General features: G+C 35.9%; 1 protein-coding gene across 6 annotated transcripts in view; it reads right to left on the bottom strand.

Moving 5' to 3' along the window:
- Positions 1-26,465, bottom strand: part of LOC128858523 (cAMP-specific 3',5'-cyclic phosphodiesterase) — a 118,212-nt gene that overhangs the window by 4,622 nt on the left and 87,125 nt on the right. For 3 of the 6 annotated variants that reach the window (XR_008454022.1, XM_054094885.1, XM_054094887.1), the window contains 6 exons: positions 15,047-15,151; positions 12,384-12,567; positions 11,470-11,563; positions 2,900-3,216; positions 2,546-2,810; positions 1,600-1,714 (listed from right to left, as the gene is read on the bottom strand). Coding sequence is in view for 5 of the 6 variants with exons in the window: in XM_054094885.1 (XP_053950860.1) it covers positions 1,600-1,714; positions 2,546-2,810; positions 2,900-3,216; positions 11,470-11,563; positions 12,384-12,567; positions 15,047-15,151 (1,080 nt within the window). In the remaining variant the exon portion in view is untranslated. Of the gene's footprint in view, positions 1-1,599; positions 1,715-2,545; positions 2,811-2,899; positions 3,217-11,469; positions 11,564-12,383; positions 12,568-15,046; positions 15,152-24,191; positions 25,869-26,465 lie in introns of those variants that run through there. The other 3 variants (XM_054094888.1, XM_054094889.1, XM_054094886.1) reach the window with 3 other exon arrangements.

The raw sequence follows: 26,465 nt of genomic DNA, 5'->3' as shown, positions 1-26,465 counted from the left end.
TGCACCCTCAACCGCCCCCCCGTGGCGCGGCCGCTCACCACCGTCATGCCGCAACAACAACAGCGGAATGCACAGCAGGCCCAACGTAGGCAACCACACGCGTCCCTCACTCCCTGTGTTACAACAGCCTTACCCAGAAGCTTTAAGCTTCTACAATACAAAGCAAACGGACTTGCGAGTAAGGTCGACGAGATAGTAGACTTTATGAGCCAACACAGTATTCTAATAGCTGCGGTCCAAGAAAGCAAGCTGCACGCTAGGTCCTCTCTGATCACCAGGGATGGCTATAATGCGCACAGACATGATCGCGAGCGAGACAATGGTTATGGCCTAGCGTTCATAGTCCACCACACTGTGCAGTATCGTCTCATTGATGAAGGCATCTCCTGGTAGCGGTCGACTTGAAGAAGGCTTTCGATACAATCAGCCATTCCACACTACTAGATGATATTTATTAGTCGACACTCCCGCCAGGGCTGAAGAGGGGGTCCGCCAACTATCTGAGCGGTGGCCACTCATCAGTGATTTTTCGTGACTAAACATCTAGCAACGTGTACCGCAGGGTGGTGCCCTTTCACCCTTGCTGTTCAGCTTCTACATCTCGGGACTCCCCCAGCCACCAGAGGGAGTCTCCCTGGTCTCATACGCTGACGACTGCACGATATTAGCGTCGGGCAATGATATCGATGGCCTGTGCTCCAAACTGATCAACTACCTCACCGACCTTTCTCGCTTTTTCACTGCAAGGAATATTCAGCTTTTCCTCACTAAATCCACGGCGATCCTCTGTATCACCTGGACAAAGGAGGTCAAGCCACAACACAAGGTAAAGGTCGTATAACCTTAGCCCGATTGCTCTCTTTCTTTGTCCACACAACCGCTGTTGCCACTAAAGTCCAAAATCGCAACAAAGTCCTCAAATCGCTTGCCGGCACCACTTGGGGCAAAGACAAAGAATTGTTGCTATCGACATTTAGCCAGTGACACGCAGTGGATAAAGCTCCAGACTTGCCAAAACACTGTCATTCGGTCAGCGACGGGTTGCCTCCTAATGTCCCCTCTTCAACACCTCCACAATGAGATCTGTGCTCCCTGTAATCGTGCATAATAAACTGTTCAGAAAGCAGTTCCTGTTAGAGTGCTATCGCAGGTTTCACCCTTGCAGACACCTGCTTGAGCCAGAGCCGCCTCCCAGGCACGTCAGGAGACACCTACTAAGCAACGCCGACGAGATCCAGGACAAAACTAACAGACATTTACTGACATCCATCATAAAAAGGGCATAAACGGTTATGTGCTATCTCACTTAAGTCCCAGTTTTAGAATAATTTATCAGTAGTCGCCATTGGGAATAATCTGAAGCTAAAGCTCATTGTCCTCTATTCTGCTTATACTTAGTATACTATTCTATCTACTTTCATAAATTTAGTAAAAAAGTTCAGTAGCTTTAATAGATTATACTCAGGTCTTTGGCAATACAATCCATGGAGGAATACAATCCATGTATAGTATAAGTATGTTCCGAGTATGACGGAGTGATACTTAAAAATGTTATGGAATCAATTTTCTAAAATTTCATTTCGTTGAAATAATACTTACTTTTGCATATTACAGAATATATCACATCCTTGATTTTGTAATAATTTAAAGGCAACTGCTAAATGATGATTTTCCAAAACAGATTCGTCATTATACATTAAGGCTAATTCGGAACCTAAAGGGAACAAAAGGTTAAAATTATTTCGAACGAATTAAAAAAAAACAAGAATATGAAAATAAAGTAGAGCTATGCTTTTAACAAATACTTTTCGAATTTTTTTGAGTAACTGTTATAGGTTAAATTGGCTGATTAACAGCGATATATATAAAAATTGGTCTCTGGTGTTGCCGAATGACTATTTGGAAGCGTAGGACATACCGGACGCCAAGTCATACCCGTGAGCGTTGCACTAGTACGAAAGTTCTTGGAAATGAAAGCGCAGAACTATGCTAACGGAATGGGTTTCGTTTGTTAGAAGAGGTGGATGATGGCAGCCGCTGGAGATTTACCGCGCCTGTTACAACAACCACAACATATTTTAGAGCCACACCAATTTGAAAACTTGTACTTTTCCTTCCTTGCGAAGAGTGCTAAGAGGTGTTATTTGTCCAGTTGTAGATTTTCTTTAGTACCTACTCGAGTATTTCGCTGATCGGGTTCAGTCAACTTGCTGAAATCATGATGGCCAGGCCATCTGTAGATGCATCCAACCTCGAGAGATGATCTTCTCGTTTGTAGTAAAAGTCGAAGAAAGAACAGTATGTCTGGCCCTGTTGTCTTTCTTCAGATTGTTAACATATCGCAAGAGGTGACTATGAACCCTATGATAATCATGTAATCAAGCCCCTTCAAAGGGACAAAAGGGACTTTGCATAGGAAATGCGGATTGAATGCCTCAAAGGCTTTAAGAAGAATATCCAATTGAATTGAATGGCTTAAAAATGTAGTATATTTTCAGAAGCGTAGGATATATTGACAAAAAGGACTTAATAGATTTTAACTCACTTGAATTAACTAAAAATTGATTTGTTAAACCAGGATGATCAACATCGTGTATACATGCAGCAAACAATGCTCCACCAACTTCCAATGATGTAAATACGCCCTCCAGCGCTGGTGTATTGAGCAGTACATTTGTACTTTGTGTAACATCGGCCGCGTGTAGTGAATTATGAAACGGATTGTCTTTAACATAATGATCCTCCAGAGTAGTCATAAAATTAATAAAAGTTTTCGGTGGTATCATAAGACTGGTCAGTAGTTCTCTACTCTGTTAGGGCAATAAAATAAAGAAATACATGAACAGTGTGATTATTTAGTGAAAATTATTCAATAGTAAGAATTGCAGTTGATTTATACCTGAAATATGGTATATGCCACACAAGTGAGCGGACGATTGGCACTTAGATCGCCAAGTTTGAAAATGTCAATGCCCCACGTATCGACATCGGCGAGCAGCGTGCCAAGCGCATTCTCGTGAACTGTTTCCACACCGAATGTGGGTAGACGTTCGCCGGTGAAAGAGTTCGTGTGGGATAGTGGACGTTTTACACCGGATATCTGTGACATGGGGGGACCACGAGGGGAGCGGCAACGCTGATGCTGGGACAACATGCCATGTTGTTCCGTATTGTCTTCGCCGCGCATCGATGGCAAGTCCAATTCTTGTTGTTTGTCTACAAGGAAAAGGAACCGAAATAAATAAGTATATCTTTTAAAGAGATTTAGTACAAAATTTGTTATTAAAGTGTAATGCTTATTTAGATATTTTTTAGTATGTAGTTTTATATCCCATAAAATTTTGGTACGATAAAGTGCCGGTCTTGATTTTTGCAAGTTTTTTTGCTTCTGCTGGCAGTCCTGCGCATTTTCTCCATATGTTTGAAAATTTCTTATACGGACTAAAATGCATAACACTGTAAATAAAAAAATGATCACGAACTACTTTAAACTGGTACAATATTATACCAAAATTCATAGCGGATTAATATTAGACATTTTTGAAAAAATCTGTTGAAGTTTTCCAATTTTTTTAGAAAGCTTGCAACTTTAAAGTCTGATAAAGCCGATAGCCCTGGTAGCTAGAGCTTTTATATTAGATTAATCTAATATATAATTTTAATTATATGTTAATAAATAATAATAATAATAATAATAAAGTCTGATAAACTATATTTTCATATAAGAATAAAACAGGGAATAAATAAATTGTCAGATCTTTGCAATATGCCGCACTGCTTTATGGCGAACACTGGGTTACATATTTAGACAATTTATGCTTGATAAATGAATTATTAATACGTAAAAATACAAGGCATTTAGTTTCTTGGTACATCGGAGAAGCTGCCGAATGAATTTGAAATCATTTTGTTATTGTACAAACAAACTAAATCAAAGAGATCGAAGACTAAAATCTATTAATAGAATTTATGAAACTGGCCAATGAAAAAAATTATGTATCGAAAACTTTGAACAATTATTTTCTAAGCCATATACATTTCGAACAAGCTACAATATTCTCATCGAATGTGCTTGAAAGTCATCTTTAGTGGTTTATTAATTAATTACTCGAACAGCCTCTTGTTGAACCACAGTTTTCTACATACCACAAGCTATACCTTCGTCATACGGCATAACCTTGGTCTTCTTCTTCTTAATTGGCGCGATAACCGCTTACACGATTTTGTCCGAGTTTAACAAAGCGCGCCAGTCGTTTCGCTCGTGCTAACTGGCGCCAATTGGACATATCAAGTGAAGCCAAGTCCTTCTCCACCTGATCTTTTCATTTCTGCTACCACCAGTTGGCCGTATCGACTACTTTTAGAACCGGAGCGTATGTATCCATTCGGGCGACATGACCCACCCAACGTAACCGCTGGATCTTTATTCGCTGCGCTATGTCTATGCCGTCGTTGCTAACGTGCAAAGGACCAAAACTCTTGCGCAGAATCTTTCTCTCAAACACTCCAAGCGTCGCCTCATCAAATGTTGTCATCGTCCACGCTTCTGCGCTATACGTTAGGGCGGACATGATGAGAGTCTTGTATAGTGTTAGTTTTGTTCGTCGAGAGAGGACTTTACTATTCAGTTGCCTACTTAGTCCAAAGTAGCATTTGTTGGCAAGAGAGATTCTACGTTGGATTTCAAGGCTGACATGCTGGTTCCTAAGTATACGAAGTCTTTTACAACCTCGAAATCATAGCTGTCAATAGAGACGTGGGTGCCGATACGCGAGCACACCGACTGTTTGTTTGATGACAGGAGGTACTTCGTTTTGCCCTCGTTCCCCACCAAACCCATTCGCTTTGCCTCTTTATCCAGTTTGGAGAAGGCAGAACTAACAGCGCGGTTGTTAAGGCCGATGATGTCAATATCATTTTCATACGCCAGCAATTGTACGCTCTTATAAAAAATTGTGCCTGACCGATTAAGTTCTGCGGCTCGTACGATCATCTCTAACATCAGGTTAAAGAAGTCACATGACAGCGAGTCACCCTGTCTGAAACCTTGTTTGGTATCAAACGGCTCGGAGAGGTCCATTCCAATTCTGACGGCGCTGCTGGTATTCAGCAACGTCATCTTGCATAACTGTATTATTTTTGCGGGGATATCAAATTCAGACATCGCGGCATACAGGAAACTCCTTTTCATACTCTCAAATGCAGCTTTGGAGTCGATAAAAAGATGGTGCGTGTCGATTCTCCTTTCATGGGGCTTTTCCAAGATTTGGCGTATTGTGAATATTTCGTCGATGGTAGACTTTCCAGGTTTAAAGCCTTACTGATAAGGTCCAATCAGTTGGTTGACGGTTGGGGTATCGGGATCTTCACATTCTCTGTGACATGCGCAGCTGCCACTATTTAATAGGTTCGAGAAGTGTTTCCTTCATAATTTAAGAATGCTCGGGCACCAGATCTCCGTCTTTGTTCTTACAGGAAAACGCCCCTGTCTTAAAACCTTCTGTAAGCCGCCGAACTTTCTGGTAGAATTTTCGGGCGTTGTTCCTATTGGCCAGCATCTCAAGTTCTTCGCACTCACGTATTTCGGCCTCTCGCTTCTTCTATCTATCTTCACTCTCGGTAGCGATCTCACATGGCTCGCGTTACGCCCGATCGCAGTGTGGCTCTATAGGCAGCATCAGCGGCGATACGTAAAGAACGAGGAATGTTGCCTCATTGCTGTTGTTGTTGTCGAAAAACTCCAAAATATTCTACCAAACCAATTTCTATGAAGAAAAACCTTTCAAAGTAGTATTGACATCTGATTGTCAATTTTGCAGGTAATGCGCTATACGTAAACGGGTAGATTAATTTCGTGGATTTATTGCTAATTACTACTTAGTACATATGTGAATGTACTTTAAGAGAGTATGCGCTAATTATCGTGGTATTTCACTGCTTAGCACGGCTTACAAAGTTCTTACAAATGTTTTCTGTGGATGGATAAGCGAGTATGCCGAAAGCATTATTAAGGACTACCAATGCGGGTTCCGTAGAGGAATCCATTGCTTTGTTTTTGGCCAAATGTTTCAAAAACATCACGAATATGGGCTAGATGTTCATTGCCTCTTCGTTGATTTCAAACAAGTCTTCGACAGTGCTAAATGAAATTGTATTCACAATGAATTGCTTAGCTTTGGAATATCAGCCAAACTTATAAGGCTCGTTATCGCAACGCTCGCACACACTACAGCAAAAGTGATCATCCAAAGAAAGCTCACAAAGTCATTCTCTATTGAACCAGGTGTGAAACCAGGTGATGGATGCCCTGTCCACTGTTATATTCAATTTGTTGCTGCACTTCGTCATAAAGGAAGTCAACAAAGGTGGTACGTTATTATTTAAAACAACCCAAATATATGCTTACGCTGATAGCATCGTTATTCGCTCGAGGAATACGCACGATTTAAATGAAACGTTCTTAAAATTATTTAACAAAATTGCAAACGATGTTGGCATTTTTGTGAAGGTGAGCAAAACCAAATATTTGCTGAAATCAAGGCGGCTTACGCAGGTACAAAATCCTCTTGCATGAAGAAAGGAGGGTTGCTTTTGAAGCAGTGCATCATTTTTAATATCTGGGAGTTATGTCCTTTCTCCTTAATTTCACGATACAGAATAAGAATTTGAGATTGTGTGCGGAAGTGTTCGCACACCGCTATAGAAGTTAGAATTATGTAATAAGCTTTTGTTGTAGCTAAGGTTACAGTTCTATTCCAGCTCTACATCTGATCAAATTCTCGTGTTTATACTCGTAGCTTATTTATACAAAGCCTCATTGCCGAGCGCGCGCCTGAATGTTGCTGACTTTACGGGTAGTTTTGCTGTTTGGTTTGTGCATCAAGTGTTGATTTGCATGTTCACGTGTATCAACTTGTACTTTATTTAAATTTTAAATTAAAAATTACTCATAGCGCGCAGAAAATTTATCTTGCAGGAAAAAAAAATTACAAAAAGCAACAAAAAATCAAAGAAAAGACTATAAAATTGGATCCCGTGAAAGAATTAAGTGAGATTTTATTACACTTTTATTGCCACATCTACTTTTGCTCACTTATTCCTTACAATATTTGACTAATGCCGCTAGCAACGGCAGTCAGTTTGTTAGTGGCAGTCAATTTCTCAGAGCTTTTGTTGTATTTGTGGTAAAGGGTGGGTTCTGGACCCTGCCACTTGTTATCTTGATAGTGACAATTGTTTCGCACCAAGTGAGTCACGAAATTTTGAAAATTTTGTGTTAAGCATAGTACTAAGGTCGCGTTTCATGTAAATTGGCTGTTAAAATCCATATAAATTGCATTGCCGTGAAATATGCATGAAATTTCATATCTATCTCGCGGCAAAGTAGTACTGAGTTTACGCCGTGAAGGCCCCGCGCAACATGCCAGCTACATTTTTTCACATCAATTTAAAGCACAAATGTCATTTAAAATTGAGCGAAAATTGACAGTTTGCTTGCGAGTGAAGTGCCTAAATTTGAATACTCCGAAGACATGGCATTTAAAAGCGAAAAAGCTTCGCAAAAAGTGTAAGAAAAAGTCTTTATATTTTTGTGTGTGTCAATATATATATGCGTTAATTTCTTTAAAAGCTCTTTTCCTACCAACACTTGACAACTGCTTCTGGGGCGATGATCATAAATTTGTTCGCTTACATTTCTTGAATTCTCTTTGTGATACGAGTATTTCTTCTCATTTGACAATCAACATATCACGGCAAATAAAATGAATGTTTCTGGCGAAATTTTACGGCGGTAAAGTTCGTACTAGCCTTAAGGTGAATGGTGTGTTGCCGAAACAGTGCGAATTTCATCAAGAACTTTCATTTGGGATAATGAATAGAGATTTTGGTATGTTAATTAATGACAAAAACTATCTTCGTTTTCGCAAAATTCATTTAACCGAGAATATTGCTTCTTATTTGTTTACAGGGTTCGCATAATTCAAAAATTTAAAGTAAGTAACCATCCGTTTCTGTAAGGTTTTTCAAAAGAAACACTTTGATATTTGGGCTGGGAAAAGTCACGAGTTGTTGTATAGAATCCAATGCATCTCGCGCTTGGTACTGTATGCTGTTGTTAGACGTTTAGTTGAGCTCCTACTATTTGTATTATGCATCTTGATTTTGTTTTTCAAATGGAGGGAACTGCAGTTCCATGCTGCCTCAGAACGGCAGATGGTTTTTCATGAGAAGTTTTTTCATAGCTGAAATACACACGCAGCATAGCCATTGCCCTCCGAGGGGTGATCGCTATTAGAGAAAATATGTTCTATGAATTGTTGTTGCATGCCTATAATGGGTTTCGAGTCAGGGCCCTGACGCATCGCAGTCACCCACAAACGGTGGCCATCGGTGAGAACGTGGCATTATTGACCGTTTTACGCCACATTTGCTTTGCGCTGTTGCTAAAGTAGAATCCCAAGCCTTCAGAAATATTCAGCCACATATATCTTTATAGCATTTTTTGGAATAAAAGAAATAGCTAATGACCCATCCTTTATTTGAGATTAATGTTTCCATTCGTATGTAAATGCGGAAAATGAATTGCATCGTAATTGGCAGATGCATTAGTGATCACTCTGGTGGGTATTTGAGTGGATGTATGATTGCATGCTGTCGACATTTGGTTTCTGCCCGCAAATACGAAACTTTACGTCAATATATACATATTATATGTTATTTTTAAATGCGTCTCTGTTAGAGTATAGCATGGAGCTGCTTCGAAAATATTTACTTGTTTTCGATCACGCTTCTTTCTGCATATGTGGAACGAAAATACACAGTTGCATAGTAAAAAGTTTAGTAGTTCGATTCCCCAAGAAGCAAATATTGTGATAAAAATTAATATACCTATAACTAAGGTACTGCCTTCGAACACTTTTAGGCAAACTCTTTTCAGCCTTTTCAACTCTATATGTAATAATGTTTTTTATACATATGTGCGTATGTATGTATATATATATATAATTGGCGCTTACACCCTCTATTGGGTGCTTGGCCGAGCTCCTCCTAAGGCAGTCACGTGTACAAAGGGATGTCAAACACTGCGAACTAGAAGACCATTCAGATTAAAGGTTAAGAGACTATGGGTCGAGCTCCCAATGAACAAATGAATATTATGATTTCATGGTGAATAACTAGGGCAGTATTCATAACAGTATAGCATTTGCTAGTTGTAACTTCCAGCTCTAGCCGAAGTTTAAAGTTGTTCGGTTTGCGTTTCAAAGTTTTTGTAAGTTTTTGTCCCGAAAGTGACTTTTTAGTGATGCCATGAAAATGTCGGTCCTAGAATTTGAGAAGGTTTATTGTCCCGGCCTAGTTTGGAAGACAAATCCCCCCTGACGGCGGGGCTAATACTGACACTCAGTACAGAACAACGAAAGCCAGATCATCCTTCGCTATGCTTAAGAGCATATGGTACTCTAAGCAGCTAACCACCAGAACAAAGCTATGGATTTTCCATTCGAATGTGAAGGAAAGATTTGACTGCTAAATGTTTATCTAACACGAAAATCAAAATATGAATTTCTCAACGCAACAACTGTTGCCAACAAGAATGATAGAAACAAGATTACGCCCATCAGAGAGTGCGTGACGTCACTTTTGCCAAGTTGTGCAGTGTTGCCAACCATTTACTCTTCACAATAAATTTAGTGCTTTTTATACCCAAAATGCGAAAATTTTTAAGTTTGGTGTTTGTTTCGTTTTGTTTTTAATTTAAAGCTACCGAAACTGTAAGTTAAAAAAAACTGAATTATTAAACAAAAGAATGTTGAAAAGGTCTCTCCGAGAAGATTTTAGTGCTAATGCAAATTTGTTGATTCTTATAAAGTTTGATATTTTGAAAGTGCAAATTTAATTTTTTGCTCCTTTTAAGTTAATGCAAGAATATTAAATGTTCTTCTCTCAACTCTCCTTAACATTGAAAACCTTTTTACACATTTTAAAAAGCGTTTGAATTTACTGAATGCGAATTAAAACCATAGAGGTGTAATCGTTTCGTCCGGTCTTCAATCCTTAGTAGGACATGGGGCATCAAGAGGTGTATTCACAGTAAAAATAAGCAACAAAATACCAGAAGATACTGAAGAAACCATAACGACATTTTTACAAAAAGACTACCTTATTCTGTTACATAAGCTGAAATATGGCAAATAAGTCGTTCGTTAATGAACCTCTTGTGCGATCTGCGCGATTGTGTAACAATTATTGTAACACCATTAACTTTAATGATAAAATTGTAAAATTTAAGCTTGACTTGTTTGCCATATTAAATTAAGTGAATTAGTCTGTAAGAACATTTTCTGGGAAAGAGCTGTCATTTTAAAAACAATATACAAATTAAAAAAACACCAGTTGGATGAACCTGTACAGTTTTACATTAGCCTTCTGGAATGCTGGCGAGCACGGATTTTCTATATTCCGCCCGAATTCGCAGAAAACGCCTGGATCTTGCACCACCATAATGCGCCGGCATAGACTTCAACCATTTTGCAAGACATTCCAACGTTACTGGAACTACTCTATCGCCCCGGTGTGGTACCTTCTGAATTTTACTTATTCTTAAAGATTGGAGGGTATTTATAATGGTAATGTACAGAACAGGAGGTCAAGTTAGTTACGACATTGAACAGATTAACTTTGAATGATTACCAGGGTGCTTTTTATAGTGGGATCAACGTTGTAATCATTGTGCAGAGTTGGAGAGATACTACTGTGAAGGTCGATAATTCTCGAAACTTAATTTGTTCTTGTTTTATTGCAAAATTCCCTGAACTTCTTTACCACACCTCGTATAACCGTACCCATATATAGGGTTTTTCAGTAAGAGCGCTTCAACTTTTGAACTTTTTTGAATAAAACACAAACGGTTTGACTTTTTTAACTAATTTTTTTTTATTATCGAGTTTGAACATATACATTTAAGTATGAAATTCGATTTCTTTTGCATGACCACCGCGTGCACGTTTTACGAAGTCCAATCGTTGAACCCAATTTTCGACCACTCTTTTGCATAAATCGGCCGAAATTCCAGCAATTTCGCGTTCAATATTAGCTCTGAGCTCACAAATCGTCGCCGGCTTGTTACTGTAGACCAATGACTTCACATAACCCCAAAACGGGACGGCTTGTTAAATGGACCGTAAAACGGCCGTAATGCTCTTAAAGTAGCAGCAACAGAACGATTATTTTCATAAAAAATTTGCACGATTTGCAATCGTTGCTCAAGTGTGTAGCGTTCCATGATGAAATGTATACTAATGAAGTTTACAAATGACAAGCGAAAAATAAAAAATATTGCGTCGCTCGCCCTCCCTATCGGAAAAAAGTTGAAGCGCACCTATTGAATAACCGTATATATGCAAATATACGTCCTGGACAATAATTAATAATTTGATATATGAAAAGTGGTGCATTTTAGTTACTTACCCAAAAATGTGGAACAAATATATTCTGATATTTGATTGCCAGATCTGCTCGACTCGCTGAAGTGTGATAATTCTTTATTGAGCATACGTTTGAACTGCGGGAAGAAACAAATTGGAATTCAAGGAATGATCAGTTGAGAAGGAAAATAATAGGTACTTATTACAACTAAAACTTCTTTAAACATTTCTCAGAAAATCTAAATAAATTTAAATTCATTTTCAAAAATTGAGAAAACAGATTAATTCTTTGTTTTCCAAAATTTTTTAAGATTATTCAACTGGGTAAAAAATTGGATGTATAAAATTTGGTAAATATGTTTCTTTTATGAGACAGGGAGAGTTACAAAAGGGAAAAATTTGAGCATAAGAATTTGTTTTCGAAAATTTTGGTATAAAGGTTTTTATATCATCAAAAACTCGATTATTACGTATAAAAGAAAATGTTTGTTATGTTATTTCTGTTTATCTCTTGTTTACTTTTTGAAGAGTAAAAAGTAAATTTTTATCACTATTTAATGATTCCTTTTTACCTGTCTGGCTACCACTTTTGCTATCGAAAACAACTAGAAATCATATAAGTGCTCATAAAATCGCTTATGTTATTTCAGATCGCAAATGCATAGTTGGTTCATTTTGGTAGTCCATTTAAGCGAGTTCTTTTCTTTGTGAAACCTATTAAAATCAAAGATATACCAGTTTTTAAGGGATTTTGAAGTAGATAGGAAACGATTGATGTGGTTTCTGGTGCCACAAAAAATGTTAATTTCAAATAAGTTTCTCTATTGAAAACTAGTTGTTTTTATTATTTTATTAATTTTATTGAAATAGTTGTACTGTACACACTACATATTTTTGAGAAGTATGTATGTAATGCCTAAACTAGCCAAATACAAAACAAGAAATTAATAAACTTACCTTAAGTGATGCCATGTCCGATACACTGCGATGTGTCTGTATAGTTTCCAGCTGATCCAAACACCAGTCCAACTCCTCAATTGTGTCTGTGGCCAAGCGATTATAGGATTCATCTCCTTGAACCAATTGAACGCCGGCTGTGGCACCACGTCCCACGCTGGAAGATTGTGTTGGGCGCCTGGATCTTTTCGTATTAATTATTTGTTCCAAAGACAAGGTATACACACACATACGCACACACACAAATTAAAGTACGAGCATACAAATTTACGCGTGGAAAAGGTGTGAATTAAATAAACGAACGGCCAAAGCAAGCACAAAATGTAGCATTAAGGTTGCAAAGTTAACGGCAGCAACAACAATAAAAACAGTATTCATGTAAAGAGTAGCAAATGGGCAGCAATCATAAATAGGACAGGAAATTCCGAAAAATATGAAGAAAGTTGGTTGAATTTAAGAAGTGATGGTTAATTTAAAGGAATAATTAGTTGCAAAAATAGTTAAGTTATTAATTAGGCAAATGAAATACAATCATTTTTATTGAAAGTTGACAATTCACAACAAAATGTTGACAGTTCATTTCGCGTTTATTGTTGTTGTGGCAGTTTGAAAAAAAAATTTAGTTGAAATTATTTTTACATATTTTTGTTACCAATTTTTTTGTTTGGTTGTTTTATGTTTTTGGAAACAAATTTTCGCAATTTGATATTTGCAAAAGAATCAAAGAAAAAATTTAAATAATTTGATAAATGTTTCCAGAATTGTGTGTACATATTAGATGGCAATACATATTTTGTTCACATCAAAATGCGGGAAGGATCAAAAAGGAAGAGAAAGAGAAAAAGACAGAGAGAACAAATATATCAAAAAATAAAGTAAACTTTTGTTTATAAAAAATCTTGGTGTACAACATTAATATCTGAATATGGAGTTTATTATACTTTATATATATATATGTAAAAGAGGTGGATATTATATTAGGTACGAGTATTTAAAGTGTTTTACCCAAATGGAATACACAATTACAATACTAGATTGAAAGATCATTGATTAAAAGTGGGATACAATCAAAAAAAGTATCATTTCTAAAATATTTGCAGTGGGGATACATATAATATTTAATTGTAATACATAATTAGAGTTGTGGGACGCAACCGAGTATGATGTGTTGACAGTGAAGCAAACGGATTTGAATTGATGCGTTAATAAAAACTGTAAGTTTATACTAAGTGTATTTTACTACTGTGGACAAAAAATAAGATGAATTTGGTTGTAAAATGAAAAATCTTTATTTATTCTTGTAAATCAATTTCATCCCCTTCAAAATAATCTCCTCTCGATGAAATACACTTATGCCAACGATTTTTCCTATCCCTGAAACATGCCAAATAGTCCATTTCCGGTATAGCCATTAGCACCTTCTTCGATTCAGCTTTTATCTCCTCAATCGATTCGAAACGCGTTCCCCGGAGTGGTCTCTTGAGTTTTGGGAATAGCCAGAAGTCACACGGAGCCAAATCAGGCGAATACGGTGGTTGCGAAACGATATGCGTCGAATTCATAGTGCACCACACCACGAAAATCGAAAAAAACTGTCATCATGACCTTTATTTTTGAACGACTTTGACGTGCTCTTTTCGGTCTGGCCTCGCCTTTAGCACGATATTCGCTTGATTGGTCGGCTGTTTCAGGGTCGTAAGCATAAATCCAAGTCTCATCTCCCGTAATGATGCATTTGAGCTCGTCCTGATAGTCTGAAAGCATTGTTTCATACACATCAACGCGACGACTTTTTTCCAAGAAATCGTAAGCATAAATCCAAGTCTCATCACCCGTAATGATGCAGTTAAGCTTGTCCTGATAGTCTGAAAGCATTGTTTCACACACATCTCGACCCTCTTTGAAGTCTTTGTACTACTTATAAACATTTTTCTGCAACATGATCGAATCACCAAATACCTTCTGCAACATGCTAAACGTTTCCGCAGCCGAAATTTCATTCCGCAAACAAAATTTGATGGCACTTCTCTGCTCAATCAAATCAGACATTGTAAAAATCGAAAAATGCACTCTTGGTCGTTTGGTAAACAAAAGGGTAAATATATTACTGATAATGACATTCACATAAAAGTTGTCCCAGATGTTATTAACAGTGCTGCCAACTCATGAAAAAAATAACTAGAGCGAAATTTTAATCCCGCGAAGTTTGACAAATAAATTCGCCTTACTTTTTGCCCACAGTAGTAAAATCAATTTAGATTATTTATTTTTAATGCAGCAGAACGATTATTATCTTCACAAAATAAATTACTGCAACGTTGAAATGATTTGCAATACTTTGATTTATCATTCTTCTCTATGTTTTGCTCCACTGTCATATATTATTCTCTCTTCCTTAGTGAAATCCTACTTAGTCAAGGATTCTTGGTACAACTATGGAGTTCTAAACAAATTAAAATTATTATACATTCTAACTCTGTTTAATTGAGAGAGAAGCCAAATTGTGTATTAGCAAACTTGGGAAACACATGAGGGGTTAGTAAAAACACTTTATAATATTTAACAGTTTAGAAAATGTTAAACATTTATGCACTCAAATAAAGTAGCAAATGGGGAAAATACTAGTTTATGTGTTGTATGTTTTTAGGCTCACGATTACTTACTTATTAGATGCTTGCACATTTGTCAGACTTAAAAGGTTATTGCGCACTGAACGCAAGCTGGCCAAAATTTGGGCAAATGGTGTGACAATTAGATCTTCGCCATGGCTGTAAATAATAGAAGGGGGAAATTTGTAGGTGAAAAAATAGTTAGAGAACATTTTGCTACATTAAGTGCTTAATACATACATATAAAAGAGATGAAATAAAAAACACTGATTTGCGAGTAATTATGATACGTACACTAATTTGTATTGCTCTTCATATTCACACGTAATAGCTTTAATGATGTGCATAATCTTATATACGAGTATTTGTATTTAAGCGTAGATTAAAGGCAAACGCAAAATACTACTACTATAATATCGTATTCAAGTGCTAAACTTTGGCAACTACAAATTAAATGCATTAAAAATAAAAATCTATTAACACTTTTTTACATATAATAACCATTACACATTTTTATTGTATTGTTTTTTAACATATTGTTTCCATATTTTGTTGTTAATTCATGCGCTTTGATATTGTTTTACTAATATAAGGAAATATATTTTGTTATGGTATATATTTTTTTGCGTATTACCCAAATGACAAGTTTTTATTTGAGAAAATTATTTAACAAATTTTATATCAAAGACTCAATTTTCAAAATAAAAAGGCTCTTCGTTGACACTCTTATAATACGTTCACATAGGTATAAGTAGATGATCTACTTTTTCGTGCTTAACTCCCAATCCGTAATTAAAAAGCGAAATTTCCCATACAAAATTTCTCTCTCAAAATCTGAGATTATAAAATAATCCTATATAAGAACCATACTTTTTGACATACTACCCTGTAATTTCTGTGTAATAGATTATTATTATTAGGCGTGTAAAGAAAAACGTCAAAGTAAAAACGAAATAAAATGGAAAAAATCATCCCAGCAGCATGCATTTTAGGCAGTTAAGTTACATCGTTACGGTCTGGACTGATTAGAAGAGCGTAAGAATACGTGTGAAATGAGCGGGCTCAATTCTATTGTCAAGTCCCCTTGGCTACGTAAATTTGCTTCAACAGCCTTACTTCGGAAGACCAAATTTTGTAACCTATTATCTTTTACTCGAGTACTTCTATTATCTGTACGAAAGGGGATCAACATAAAGAGTTTCTAAGCCAAACTTTTTGCATATATACATACCTTCTCACATTTGTATAAAATTTGTATACAAACGTTGGATGATGTCAAGAATGTTCCGGTTTTGGCACGCTTATTGAAGAAAAATATGCCATTATTTGAGCTGACGAAGAGTGCTCATCATTTTTTTTTGGTTCCAGTATTACAGTAAGATGATATGATATTATTGCATCTTGAAGATATTATGTTGATATGAATTATTTAATCTCAACAAAATATTAGCAACAGTCTCTATAAAAAAAATATTAAAAAATATATTGTTGTATCCGCAAGCGTACTAGGCCTATTGGAAAGTTCGTCTGATAGAAATTTTGGAAAATAATACAATTTTGTATTAATTCTATATGTAACTAAGGAGGCAATGGCAAACCTCCGAGTGTATTTCTGCCATGAAAAAGCTCCTCATAAAAAATATCTGCCGTTCGGAATCGGCTTAAAGCTGTAGTCCCCTCCATTTGTGGAACAACATGAAGACGCACACCACAAATATGAGGAGGAGCTCGACCCAACACCCAAAAGGGTCTACGCGCCAATTATAAAGGGTTTTTCAATAAGAGCGGGTAGATGTTGAAATGGAATAAAATGGCGTTTGCTGTGTGGCACGTAGCGCCGTCCTGCTGGAACCACATGTCGTCTAGGTCCATATGGTTCAATATGGGCCATAAGAAGTTGGAAGGGCCACCACGTCTACCGAAAAAAGGGCGCAATGCGCGCAACGTTTGCGTTAATGAACACTCATTTTGATAATAAAGTTTTATCATTTGAACGTGCTGTTCAATCGTGTAACTTGCCATGATGATTTGGCATAAACAACTGAATAATAAACAAAAGATTTGACAGATGTCACCAAAACAAAATGGCTGCCACAGGGCGCCAAAATCGACCCGCGCCAATGAAAAACAGAACGATTATTTTCATAAAAAATTTGCACGATTTGCAATCGTTGCTCAAGTGTGTAACGTTCCATGATGAAATGTATACTAATGAAGTTTACAAATGACAAGCGAAAAATAAAAAATATTGCCCCGTTCGCCCTCCCTATCGGAAAAAAGTTGAAGCGCACCTATTGAAGCCGCCTATATATATATATAACTAAGGAGTATCCCACCAAAACATAATACAATATTAGGTGAAGCAAAAAGTTCTCAACGTTTTTTCGCCTTACTTCGCGATGAAATTCGAGCAGCTATAATTAACCGTATGCGAATAGTTCTAAGCTGTAAGTGCTCACATGTCTATATGACTCCACGCTTCAATGATTTTATGCATATATATTGGAACATACAGAGTTCCAAAATGAAGATAAAAAAAGCTAAATGTGAAACATTCTTCAGAACCGCTATAACCTATGAATCGTTGGAGCAGGCAACCAAGAAAATGTGTACTGTTTGCGGACTCAATTGAATACCGGATGCTAAAGCAAAGCGGAGGTTGTAACAATTCCTCTCACAATTGCTTTCATCAAAACCCGGTGCCGATTTTGCGATTTTTTTGAAACCTTACTAAGGCAAAAGTTCAGAAATTTTTCTTCACCTAATACAATATTTCCCCTTGGGTAATTTTTTATTCCTGTTTTAACATTATCCTCAAGTTGAACTGCTGCTATTCAAAAAAGTATGTATATCTAATGTTTGTTAAAAATACTGATATTTTCATTTAATTACTTTTATCTGATCTCTTCTTGTTATTCTAAAAAATTGTTTTAGGAAGATCAATTTTAAAATAATACAAATAATGTTGAAATACTAACTTGTGTTTAAATTTTTCTCAGCTATTTTCTTTCCCTCTTTTTTAAAACTTCCCACACGCTTACACATGCATACCTAAATCATTTGCAAGAAAAAAATAAAGAATTAACTGTTTCGATAAAATTGAAATTTCATATATTCCTTTTGAAATGAAAAAAATAAATATCTATTTCTATTTTCAAAGTTTCTTCTTTTTGACAAATAAACAATCAAAATGCGACACAATTTTCTATAATTTATACTCATTCTCAATTACACTCGTCCATTTTCCAATTCCTAGCAACACTTACACAAATGTGAGTGTTTTTAGTCTCTTAGAGATTTCCTCTACCACGTGTGTTATCGAACACGCATAACATATGTTAGGGTGGGCCACTTTTGCTTAAGAAAATTGTTTCTTCAGTGGTACTCATATATGACTGTTTATAAAGATTTGAAATAGATTTGATTGCTGCAGAATGCTAAGAAAACATAAGTAAATACGTTGAAACCCGTTATTTCGTTCATAAAGTTATTTCCAACTTCAACAGCATCGGATGGATTCTTTGAATCCATTTATTTATTTGACCAAAGTATGCTATACTATATATAAATATTTTAAGAAGAGTATTGGCACATAGTACTCTACATGCAACTGAATGCTATCTACTAATGCTACTCGCCACATATCTCATCGGTCCACCACTGTACGACTATTAGACTTTTGATCGCCCATCTGCCGCTAATAAAGTCGTTGTTCCCATTTCGATTAGTGCCCTATTAAGAGTGTGCCTTATGCCACTGGCAATCGCTAATTAAGGAATATACTATACATGGTTTTTCTTATATAACGTCTGTAATCCTATGTATGTAAAATAATGTGCCACTAAAAGCACACTTTTTATCCAGCGTAAGTATTTGTTGGTCTGAATGAGGTATTGCTTGCCGATAATATCCACTTCTATAACCTTCTTCTTTTTATCAATTTCTTTCATATTATATTATTAGATTTGACGGCTGCTTGTGTATGACTCGGTTCGATGATACAATGCTAGGTTCGATAACACAATGCTAGCTATGGCAACTTTTTCAAAACCAAAATGGTGAAAATCAGAATTCTTAAAAGGATGCCCCTAATATATAATAGTTACACACATTTAAATGTATTTCTGTAAGTATTATTTAATATTATGATCATGTTTTTGTTTTTAACTTTTGACTTTCAGGATTTTTTGGTGTATATTATTTTAGCACTTTTAGTACGTGTCCACAATCATGGCAACACCGACACCACAAAATCATATACACATGCTCGTACGAGTGTGTGGTTTCGTTCACTCATCCACTTAGCCTTTGCCAATTATTTTTTGATTTGCTGCCCCAAACTTATAATATTTACCACAGTAAATTTTTTTTATTTTTCAGAAGTTTATTGTTAAATCTCTTTGTGTTCTATAAATTTTTGAGTTATTGCTTTTAGTATTGTTTTAGTATTGCTTACTTAATGACGCCTGACTATTTCTAAGGCGAGTTGGCAAAGATAGAAAAAGAGTAAAACATGTATTTTTGGGCGCTTTTATGCATTTAAAGATTTCCCGAATTATTAGTTCTACAGGGTCATTAACGGCACAATATGTGATTTTTTCATTTGCGCTACTCATTACAATGCGCGTAGCAGATGTAAAAAAAAAAAAAAATCAATAAAGAACGAAGTGATCTTGCTGATTGACTTTTTGTTAAATTGAAGAGTAAAAATGTGAAAATTGAAAATTTAATTTCTTTTCTCTGACAGCGCGAGGAATGCTCAGATCTCAGCGCTGAGTGATTTATACTGACGCGCCTATTTCTACAGTTCAGTCATTGTTTTTATTTGCTTTATCTTTTACAGAAAACATTGTTGAATGGCTTGTTTGAACGCGGAAGTTTAATATTTTACCGGAATATTTCACAATGTACTTTTTTGAATACCCATAAAATATATTTCTTACAAGATCATCATCTTTAGTCGTCATCTAAAGTCAATTTAATTGCAGCCACTGTCACTGCTAATACCACTGCGGTCAATTACCCAGCTTCTCACACGAAGACGTGATTTCTCCGTCGCAGTTCAATGTTGCGGTGACAACGAAATGAGCATGACTCAATATCTTAGTATTAACATACATATACAATTTATATTTGGCATAAGGACATTCAAGCAACTCTATGTGATCAATAGAAGGGTCGTTGAGATTTGTTCTAACCATGTGTCATCCAAAAAATCCCATCCACGTAGGATCACAAGAAATTGTGAATCACTATAGAGTTACGTGGCACATGGGCTGAAAAGTCCCGGAGCTAACAAAGAAAACACGTTTTTTTTGTTCAAAATTCAACATTTTGTAAGGTTTGCGCACAGCCTCTAGTTGCTGGAAGCCAAATCTGTTTCTTGGCCAATAGTGAGCAATCGCGGAACCTACTGTGAACAGAGCTTTCCTATAGTCAAATGATCATGCAATATAAAGCCAACACATTCTTTTGGCATCTTTATGATGTCAGTTAAATCACAGAACTTTACTTTTCGATCATTCAAAACGATTTCGTGGATTTTTTTTGATGTTTTCGGTGCTACCGACTCATTTGGATGTCCAACACGTTGTGCATCATCAGTGGACCACGTTTGAAGTAAGCAAACCATAATTTTATCGTTGCTTCTGATGCAGCGGAGTCCTTATAACACTTTTAAAGCCATTGCTTCGCTTGGATGGTATTTTTTTTCCAACAAGAAGCAGTGTAAAATTAATAAACACGAAATTCTTTTGTATCCATTGTTTTGAAAATAACAAAAGTAGACTTAAAGTTAGTAGGATTTAAGGTTTTAAGGTTAGTACTGACCGAAAGAGAGGTGAGTGCAATAAAACTAGTGCCATCTACTCGTATATGTTAGGCTCGGGACTTTTCAGTCCATGTGTTATACTTCACTACTTGTTGACCCTTGCTTTTTTCTACAAAGTGTATGTGAAAAACGGAAAACAAATTTTCGAAAAAGTTCAACACTGACTAACTTCGAAATAAACTTGTGCCTTAATTTTTATTTGTATTTTTTTTTGTAATTTAATCAAAGCCTGACATAAGACTTAATTTCAATCGTTTATAATCTTTCCAGCCCGGAATGGATATGTATGTACTATAATACATATCTAAAATAAATATGAATATCAAATCTGAACTATAAATAAAAGTCTATTTTTTGTTTTTCAGATTCCGAAGATTGGTCGGAAAATGAAGGCTCTGCGTAGACCCGTCCCTGTATACTAAGTATAGGTATATACATGAAAATAGATTTGCATATTTTCGCATTAGCCCTCGCAACGACCCTGTCCATTTCATATAAAAATATGTTCACCAATATACATACTTGTTTCATGACAACATACATACATATCCATAGAAATTTGCTCCTTATATTTGTTTCGGTTTTCGTATGTACAAGCGTTCGATTGAATTCGCCAAATTCATTAAATAAAAAGTACATAACTTAATCAAAAATTTTGTTTATCGCATGACGTCATAAGTTGGCGCATCTTTCCTTACTCATCTACGCCAAAGCCAGCCGCTCCCGCTCGCATGAGGCTGTCGGTCACATTTTCTTTCAAAACTAAACATTTTTTCTATCAATTTTATCCGACGTATGGATATATGTACATATGTATGTATGCAGGATCTATTTTTAGCTAAATGTCCCCAAGCATCAGTGAAGAAAAATCGTGTAGCGACCACAAGCAAAATTGTTTAGTATAAGTATACACATGCATGTGTGCCTATAATTTAGATAGGACTTTAGCATTCATACACATTTTTGAGTGCTTACTATATTCCATATATTTTTTATTTTATTTTAAAATTCTCATTATTTTTTTCACGGGCTTATTCAATTCGGTTTAAGTGCCGTCACACAGGCTTATTTGGAGGTGTGACCGTGCTTTATGTTCACATGCGTTATTCTTTGCTGCCAGCGCATCTATGATACATACCTATGCTCTTTTTTTCTGGCACTTATGTTTGACATCACAATCATGCGCTGTACTGTAAATCAGTTGGTTTACTTATTGCATGTTTTAAATATTTGGTTCTTCCACCTAAGTTGTGCTGATGAAATTATTTTAGAACAATTGAAATTTATTAAGGACAGATTAAGTTTGTTATACTCGTACACCTATGAGTATGAGAATATTGGGCATATAAAGGGTGGTTAAATTTCAAGGGCCGATGTTGAATGTGAACCACACCTACACGTCAACGACACCGTTGGACTTCTTTCTTTGGGGTTATTTGAAAGAAAAGGTGTACGTCGATAAGCCAGCAACAATTCAAGAGCTAAAGGATGAGAAAATTCGGCACATTAACGGCATTGAGGTTCTACAATTATGCCTCAGCGTCATCGAAAATTTGGACCATCGGATGGAGGTGTGCCGCCGAGGCCGCGGCAGCCATTTGGCCAACATTTTATTCCATTCGTAATTGGTCCATACCAATATTATCATAATAAAGAAAAATGATAACAACTTTCTAAAAAAAATTGTATTTTATTCAAAATCAACACCGGCCTTTGAAACTAAACCACCCTTATAATATATGACACAATGAAATAAAATTTTATGGATGCAAAATTTACAAAATCATTACTGTTTCTGTACCGGAATCATAAGTTTATGCCACTTCGTTTCCATTAGCCCTTTTGCGCTCATCCATCGTTTCCGAAATAGTTCTTAGGCTATCAACACTTGCCTTTCTCTAAAAAAACAGCTAACTGAGAGCCGAAAGCTTCGCTATAGCTAATAATAATAATAATAATAATAATAATAATAATAATAATAATAATAATTAGCGTTTACACCTCTTTGATGGGTGTTTGGCCGAGCTCCTCCTCCTATTTGTGGTGTGCGTCTTAATGTACGAACGGATGGACCTACAGTTTCAAACCGACTCCGAACGTTCAAACCGACTAAATTGCCTGCCGAAGTGCGACCGATATTAGAAAAAAGTGTTTGTTAATTTTGCTCTTTCACCGAAATTCGAACCTATTCGGGTTCGTCGGTCGCTAATGTTTATCTTATTGATGTATCGATAGCTTTATTTATCTTTAAACCAAGGCACATTGAACAGGTAGTAACAATAGAGCAGCTGATCTGATTTAATTGTCAAATTGTGTTTAATTGTTAAATCCTTGTTTATAGATTTTGTCGTTTTAGAGAACACAAGAAAAAACTAAATACTCTGCTCTTGTTGTTTTTGCTCTACTGCTCCTCCCTGTTCAATATACCTTTCTTTAGGTAACAATTTGCGTGAGGAACTGGCTGGAAATCGAGTATTGCTTAGACGGATTACTTGACACTTATTGTAAGATGGAAGTTTCTTGTTTCTCTCAATGCTGATATAGTAGTACTTAAACATAGTTGCTAAGTGGGTCGTTGAATGCGGCCTATCTATGAATCCTCTCAAGTCGGAGCTTGTCTTATTTAGTTGTTGTTGTTGTAGCAGCATAAACATTCCCCATACTCACATACGGGGAATGCTGCTGGAGTGACAGTCCTTGGCCGGATATAAATCCGGGTCGTTTCGGTAACGTAGAACCGACTGTCTTATTTAGTCGAATAGGTTAGTGCGTGACTGCCATTCCAAAGTGCACAGGTTCGAATCTCCGGGAGGGAAAAACCAAATGATAGAAAAAGTTTTTTCCAATAGAAGTCGCCTCTCGGCAGGCAATGGCAAACCTCCGAGTGCATTTGTGCCATGAAAAAGCTCCTAATAAAAACTCATCCGCCATTCGGAGTTGGCTTAAAACAAATAGGAGGAAGAGCTCAGCCAAACACCTAACAGAAGTATAAGGGCCAATTATATGTATATATATATATATACAAGTTATTTATACAAGTTTTATAATTGCAGCACTATCATTTAATTTTTCCCTCCCGGAGATTCGCACTTTGGAATGGTAGTCACGCATATATATATATACGTGGTGCTATTACTAGGATATATGCAATCAATTATTTCAAGGTACATATTTCTAGAATACAATCTATTCTTCCCTTTCTTTGGTTTCAACTGTATATACATATAGCAAAATTTGATGTAATTAAACTATTTTTAACAACACATACAATTTGTATTAGTTTTCACATGAACTTATGTAGGTATAATTTAACTTTCAATTATTCCTTTTTTCTTTTCTACATCTTTTGTTGGTGTTTTTGTTGTTTACCTGCGTGATTTTATTGAAAACATATTGTTGGGATCGTTGACTATAGCCAAAGCCAAGTCATCTTGCAGCACAGTCGGAATCATATTGAAGAAGGAGTGCACTCGCGGCAGCGACTGCGAGCTGGCTGAATTTTTTTTCAACATTTTGTTTTCTTATTAAATTATGACTCTTCAAATTTAAAGTAAATTATTTGTAATAATTTGGTTAAGTTATTTTAATTGTCTCTAATTTAGATATATATTGGATCTATGTTTAATTGAATATTGCTTTTTTGTAATAATATTTAATTTTTTGCTTAGTTTGGTTTGCTCTTCCTTTTATTTATTATGTTTTGGTAAACTTTTTATGTGTTTTGTTTTTTGATGTTATTTCACTGCCATCCAATGCGCAATTTTTCCTTACAAGGGAAACTACAGGAATTCGATGTGAGGTCATGACTTTGACTTTTCCTTACACAATACTTGGACATTTTTTGATACACTGCTTTTTATTTTATTGACTTTATTTTCTAACTTCTTTGTAATATTTTTTAAATATTTCTTCTTTGAAATTTTTTATGGTTATAAATTATTTTTCAAAGCTAGACATTTCTGGTTTATTTAATTTTTGAATTTTAATTTTTTAATCGATTCTAAGGTACTTTGGCGTATGCTTAATATTTAAAGTTGAGGTAATCACAGTGTAGTGGTGTGTACTTAGTAGTACCTAGTCCATATTAGTATTAGTCAGTCCACATTCGGTTACGCCAACCCCAGCATTTCTGTTCCGAATTACTTTTGCGCTATTTTTCTAGTGAAAGTTTATGAAGTTGATGAAATTTATTAACTGAATTTTAGGGGTAGTGTTCGTAGTGGAAGAAAGTGTCATAAAAAGACTTGCCAACATTTTTTTTAAGTAAACTTGAATTTTTACTTTAATCGCTTTTTAATATTGTATAATTCTAGGAGTAACCAAGTTTGTAACTTTTTTTCTTGCTTTGATATTCGTCTTGCAAAGCAGAGAAATTTGTTGTTGTTGTTCTTTTGTATCGTAAATAAGATTTCAGTTTTCGAGACGTCGATTTACCAAATTCAACAGCTTTATTAGTTAATTTCTTATGCTTTATTGTAAATTTAGTCTTGCTTATTATCACCAACGTTTTCCTTGTGAATCTATCTTGCCGCAGTGAAAGTTTACTGATTGTTCCCACCGGGTTTGTCCACTAGTCACATCATTGAATGAAATTAAAAAATTCAATATTCTTGCAGATTTTTAACAGGTTATTAATGGCTTTGAATCATTCACTACCTCCAATTTCGAACTGTATTTCGGGCGCGATTGACTTGCTTTTCCGGCGCTTTATAAATATTCCCACACTATATTATAATATTGAATCCTTTTTTTCAACTTTATGATGCGAAAACTTTTAAACAAACAAAAAAATCAATTTTAGTGAATCTTTTTCTTTTAGTATTTTCATTAATAAATATATTTGTTCACAGCTGGAGCTCGGACGCTTCCATTACTCTTTTACCACAGCTCAAAAAAAATCACAGCGTTTTAATGCGTTTTCAATTTTTCTTCTTTCCTATATATAATTTTAATGGGATTGTTAATTTCGCGTTTTGAATATTCCCGCGGCCATGCGGCCTCAATCTGGTTGTCTGTGTTGTCCGCGCGCTCACAAAATCGCACAGCGTCTCAACGTTTTTCCCACAAAAATGAAACTGCGCGTTGTGAAAGTTCTTCTACTGCGATCTACAAATAAGCGCAAGCACAGACGAACGTTCATACTATACATATGCGGCGTGCGTTTTTGTTGGCTATCAGCGGTCAGCAGCAACATCAGTGGCATACCTCTCTGATCGCTTCAATCTCAGACTTGATATTGTTATGCCCCATACATGTATTATCATTATCATCATCTTCATGACTCACATCAGACTACACATCCTTATTAGACTAATCATCCATATCTTAATATTCTACGATGACATTAGCATCAAGCTCATAATGAACACCTCTCCCTATTTTTTGCCTGACGTTGACAGAGAGCCATTAAATGGTGGCAGCGAAAAGAGAAACAATTGCACTACGAGTAAATCTCAATTAAAAGTTTACGAAACAGATTTTTATTTGGAGATTTGTGCCGTGACGCTACTCAATTTGCTTACAGAGCCTTCAGTTGATCAATTTCTTTGTTTTAGCTTTTATCGTTTTTCTGTAGTATTTCTAGTATGGAAATTTATTTTATTTTTCTCTCCCTCAAATATACTGACCAGACGGATTTGACTC

The sequence above is a fragment of the Anastrepha ludens genome, chromosome 3 (genome assembly GCF_028408465.1).
Source record: "Anastrepha ludens isolate Willacy chromosome 3, idAnaLude1.1, whole genome shotgun sequence".
NCBI classification, from domain to species: Eukaryota; Metazoa; Arthropoda; class Insecta; order Diptera; family Tephritidae; genus Anastrepha; species Anastrepha ludens.
Note: the sequence above shows the minus strand (reverse complement) of the source record. Positions and strands in the feature narration are given on the sequence as shown.